Below are 5,000 nucleotides of genomic sequence, written 5' to 3'. Positions count from 1 at the left end.
GTGTGTGTGTGTCTGTGTGTGTGTGTGTGTGGTGGTGTATGTATGACCACACATTATATATATATAAATATATTAATTATATATATTTAATATATATACATACATCATACAACATACATAAAATACATACACACACACACACACACAAACACACCCACACAACACACCACACACACACACACACATTATATATATATATAATATTATATATACATTATATAATATTATTTATTAAACCTATCTCAAATCATTTCTCTCTTTAATTAATTATCACGCCATCTGACGGCATCCCATCAATTACGGTGTTTACTTTCGGTTACGAGGGAGACTCACGACATCGTACCTTACGAGAACGTGAACCGTTACGAGATCTTAAACTACGAGAGTTTTGATTATCCGGCCAAAGAATGCTAATAATGATTATTATAATTATAACAAGACAACAAAGTACAACGATAACAGTAATGGCAATATAATAATGTAGTAAAGCTACGATAACAAATACAGTAACAAAACCGCAGTAACAACAAAAGTTCAAGTTCTGTAGCACGAGGAGAGAGGGAAGCTCAGCTCGACTCCAGCGCAAGGGACGAGAGGGGAACACTTGTTGCGCGGCTGGCACACACGCACGACGCTGACACGGACACGGACACGTACACTGACACTGACACTGACACTGACACGCTCTCTCTCTCTCTCTCTCTCTCTCTCTCTCTCTCTCTCTCTCTCTCTCTCTGTCTCTCTCTCTCTCTCTCTCTCTCTCTCTCTCTCTCTCTCTCTCTCTCTCTCTCTCTCTCTCTCTCTCTCTCTCTCTCTCTCTCTCTCTCTGTCTGTCTGTCTGTCGAAGGCGCCATCCTAGTCCTTTCAGTAAGATAGATCATGGCGTAAAACCGAATCACACAATATATTCAATAACTAAAACCAGACAATTAGTAAGGCGACTGAAAATATTTTGCAATTCACATATTGCATGATTCACTACGTAATTTTACATGGCGGATAACTGCAGAAAGTTTACAGAGTGACTAAAACTCTTCCAGTATCAAGTTTCAGGACATATTGACTGAAATTGATCCTGTGGTAGCTGTCTGCTGTTGGTATTGTTAGCGCTGGTGATGCGTGCGTAAAAGATATATTAGAAAAGTGAGGATTAATAGTTACAATGTTGATTTATGGCAGCGATCACCTCGGTCAAGATATTTAAATGTGTGTGTATGTGTATACGTTATTTTTTAGACGTTTGAATACAGGAGAGAGAGCTAACCTTAGGGCACTCGTCTGCTGCATTTAGATCGTCGTATATTTTTTGAAAAGGTAAATATTTTTATTACACATAGCGTGGTTCCAATCAGTAGTTCTCCCTGAAAGGCTATTTTTATTGCTCCTTCATCGTCACGTTATATTCTTAGCGCTTTACATTTCTGACACACAGAAGGTTGTTGTTCCAATCAGCAATTCTCTGTGGAAGACTATTTTTATTGCACCGTCTTCGCCACGTTATATTCTTAGCTTTATACAGTGACCTCGCGTTCCTCGTTTATTACTGTTGCAAGTTCTATGAAATATAATATGTCCTGTCTTCTTATCTCCCCGAGTGTTGCGAATATATTTTTGTCTTTCTTCGTAGTTTGTCCCCAACGCTGGAGCTTATCTGGCGGTTGCTCGCTGAACTCGATCCAGTTTATCTGTCCTTTCGTTAGTGGGCACTTCATGCATTGCAACGTACCGTAGAGTAAGGATATTGCCGTAATTGCAGTCATACACATAAATGCCCTTTTCATGCTTGCGATCTGCGATAGCATTTTTCGAATGTTGTCATTTATGTGATCCTCTGGATTCCGCTAACAATTATTCCAAGGTCTCTTTCTTCTCTCGACTTGTTTGATACTGCTTCTCCCATCGAATGAATAAAGTAGCTTGTAATATTATATTCGGTTTTGATAATAAAAAAACTGGCTAGGAACATCTGTGATTAATGGAAATATTGAACCCAGACGCACGCACGCACGCACCTACCCACGCCTATACATGCATATATCCATATACACTCACACGCGTATATATGATGTTTTTCCCGTGGCAACAAACGGTCATATAATAGATGTTCACTGAGTACAGAACTTAACTTGGAAATAATGTTACCATCATGATACGACACATGAAACTAATTTTATGAGTAATATCAAAAGAAATATTTAAAGGGATATTGCTATTTCTCTTCAATTTTTCAGCAAGATTTGTAGGCATGAGTCTATAAGGAAATTTAGTATAAAAAAAGGGGTCACTCACTTAGCTTCTGGTTAGTAGAGTGTTGTGTGCAAAGTTCGTCTTTCTGATTGGAACTACCACGTAATCAATATGTCTCATCATCATAGACGGATGGGTCGAGTACTACCCGCCGTGGCCCCCCGGGAGATAAGATCACGCCTTAGAAGGGTATACAGGGACGTCTTCTCACGAAGAAAAACCCTAAGTAGGGGTCCCAAGTTTCCTTTCTTAGCTCGCAGTCTCCAGCTAACTTGGAGGAGGCATCTCCGCCGCGGATAACAGCTGGCACAGTTTGGGGCGCCGGACATGCGTGATACAGGAACCAGAGAAAATTTCTGATGTTTTACCATAGAAAGCTTCCTGACCAATTTCTCTTTCTCGGCATGGTTTTCAACCGTGACCCCTGTACGGGCCCTAACTGGTACCTACCAACCTGGGCAGGTTGACATGAGAAGCAAGTAAGGTAAGGGGTGACTGTACACTCCCCAAAACTCCTGGCTTCCAACCTGATAGTTCTTCGGTTGCAGTTTGGAACTATCGCGTAATCAAGATATCTCATAAATGAGGACATATGCCCACAACTATAAGCACCTCCCACACATCGCTAGAACTCACCAAGACATATGGTGTATATGGACTTCACAAGTCTAACATTTACTTTTAATCTCTGCACGAGTTCTTTTACAACATACACACATACCTCATGTGTGATTCATATGCTAGATTTACGTGTCTGAGTTTTGTAGCGTATAGTAAGCATGGAAAAAAGAAAGATCAAGTTTATGCTGTCCACTCTTCTCCCTCTATCGTTGCAGTGTGTCCTCTTATTGCCCTTCTGTCCCTCGCCAGAAGCCGGGTGAGCTCCCCTCGCGGCCGGTCGGCGCGACGCCCTCGACACAGCCCCTGCGACAGACACCTCACGAGGCAAAATGGGCATCAACTGGAAAATGTTCCCGATGAAGGTGCACTACTTCCTCAGGTTTGCAGGTGGGTTGCCGCTCTCTGTTTTTTTCTTTTTTTTCTTTTTTTTTCTTTATATATATATATATATATATATATATATATATATATATATATATATATATTATTTCTTAGCCATCTTTCTCTCTCTCTCTCTCTCTCTCTCTCTCTCTCTCTCTCTCTCTCTCTCTCTCTCTCTCTCTTCTCTCTCTCTCTCTCTCCTTTTCTCTTCTCTCTCTCTCTCTCTCTCTCTCTCTCTCTCTCTCTCTCTCTCTCTCTCTCTCTCTCTCTCTCTGTTACTATTAGAATTATGACTATTATGTTATCATCATCGTTATTATGATAATAATAATAATAATAATAATAATAATAATAATAATTATTATTATTATTATTATTATAATGATGATAGTAATCATCATCATCATCATCATCACCATTACTGTTGATATATTACTACTTTTACCAAATTGATATGTTTCACAAATATATATTACATTAGCGCTATTGTTATTATTGACATTATTGCGCTTCTTACCGTTAATGATTTAATTTATTTTGTTGTTAATGCCATCCCTTGCAACCTGACCCATAGGCGTAGGTCCGCTGATGCCTTTTTTACCCGTAATCGTCCGGGAGAAGGGGATCCCAGTCCACTATGTCGGCGCCATCTGGACAGTGCTTTCTATGATTAGGTAAGGGAAACATGCCACTAAATCAGAGTCTGGGCCCTTTCATTACTACGTTTCTCTAGGTGCGTAAATCTGAAATTTTCTGTGTTTTCTGAAATCTGAAACCTTTTGTGTGAAATTGTGACCGTTACAGTTCAACAGTTTCGATTCCGTTACTTCTGACTATGAATGATCTTGTTGCGATTAAAAAAAGAATCTAAACCCTTTGCTGATGTACAGAGAAATATAGATCCTTGAAATTGCCCGATTAGAGGTTACGATCAGTTATCGGAAGCATTTTCTCCATGCATGATTAACCTTCCATACAGAATATGGCGTGTATGAGAACAGGAGAAGGAATGTTTTGCATAGCTGTTAATACAGATGGATATATATAATGAAATGTTTCACTAGGTCTATCATTTTACATTCTGAAAAGAATAATCCTTCGTTTTTTTCCTTACAGCCTGGGAGTAAAAGCCACAACTGGGCCTTTAGCAGACCGTCTGAATGCGCACCGGGCAGTCATGGCTTCCTGTATATCTTTGTTGACAGCTGCACTGTCATGCATTTACTGGGTACCGGACCTCAGACCATCTAGTGCAGCGCTTGACGTTAAAGATTCACATGATCTTCCAGCTGCAGGTATTAACAGTGTCTAATCACAACTTTTGATGAAAAGAAAGTACTGTATTCCAAGGAATGAAAATGCGAGTTTTTTTATTTACTAAATGATGCAAAAATTATTGGAAGAAGAACTTTTGTGTCTGATATATCCAGATGTTGGAATTATGCTTTATCTCTCTTTTTTAAAGTTATTGTTTCTGTGCTGCCAGTACATTTGCTTATTTATTATTATTTTTAATATTCCAGAAGTGACAGTGGAGTACCTCATGCACCAATCAGGATTCTGGGTATTATTTACATGTTTGTTGATTCAGTTCTGCTGCCAGAGCGCTTCGGTAACACTTCAGGAGGCTCTCTGCTACCAGTTGCTTGGTGAGACACATTGCTGTAACCGCTTTACTGTTTGGTAAGCAACGCAAGGTAACGCCAAAATAAAGCCGTTTTTTAAGCAGACATAGACATACTATCTATGAT

At 39.6% G+C, this 5,000-nt stretch overlaps 1 protein-coding gene across 3 annotated transcripts in view; it reads left to right on the top strand.

The window, feature by feature from the left end:
• LOC122251384 (major facilitator superfamily domain-containing protein 6) overlaps nucleotides 1–5,000 on the top strand; it is an 11,709-nt gene that overhangs the window by 1,745 nt on the left and 4,964 nt on the right. The window contains exons 2-5 of one of the 3 annotated variants that reach the window (XM_043013301.2): nucleotides 3,118–3,255; nucleotides 3,824–3,923; nucleotides 4,366–4,544; nucleotides 4,773–4,898. In XM_043013301.2, the coding sequence (XP_042869235.2) occupies nucleotides 3,198–3,255; nucleotides 3,824–3,923; nucleotides 4,366–4,544; nucleotides 4,773–4,898 (463 nt within the window). In that variant the 5' untranslated portion in view covers nucleotides 3,118–3,197. Of the gene's footprint in view, nucleotides 1–3,083; nucleotides 3,256–3,823; nucleotides 3,924–4,365; nucleotides 4,545–4,772; nucleotides 4,899–5,000 lie in introns of all 3 variants that reach the window. The other 2 variants (XM_043013312.2, XM_043013320.2) reach the window with 2 other exon arrangements.

Source organism: Penaeus japonicus, unplaced genomic scaffold (genome assembly GCF_977035675.1).
Source record: "Penaeus japonicus unplaced genomic scaffold, GWHDUDI00000001_assembly GWHDUDI00000029, whole genome shotgun sequence".
Taxonomy (NCBI): Eukaryota; Metazoa; Arthropoda; class Malacostraca; order Decapoda; family Penaeidae; genus Penaeus; species Penaeus japonicus.
The sequence above is the reverse complement of the archived record's forward strand: the minus strand, read 5'-3'. Positions and strand labels throughout refer to the sequence as shown.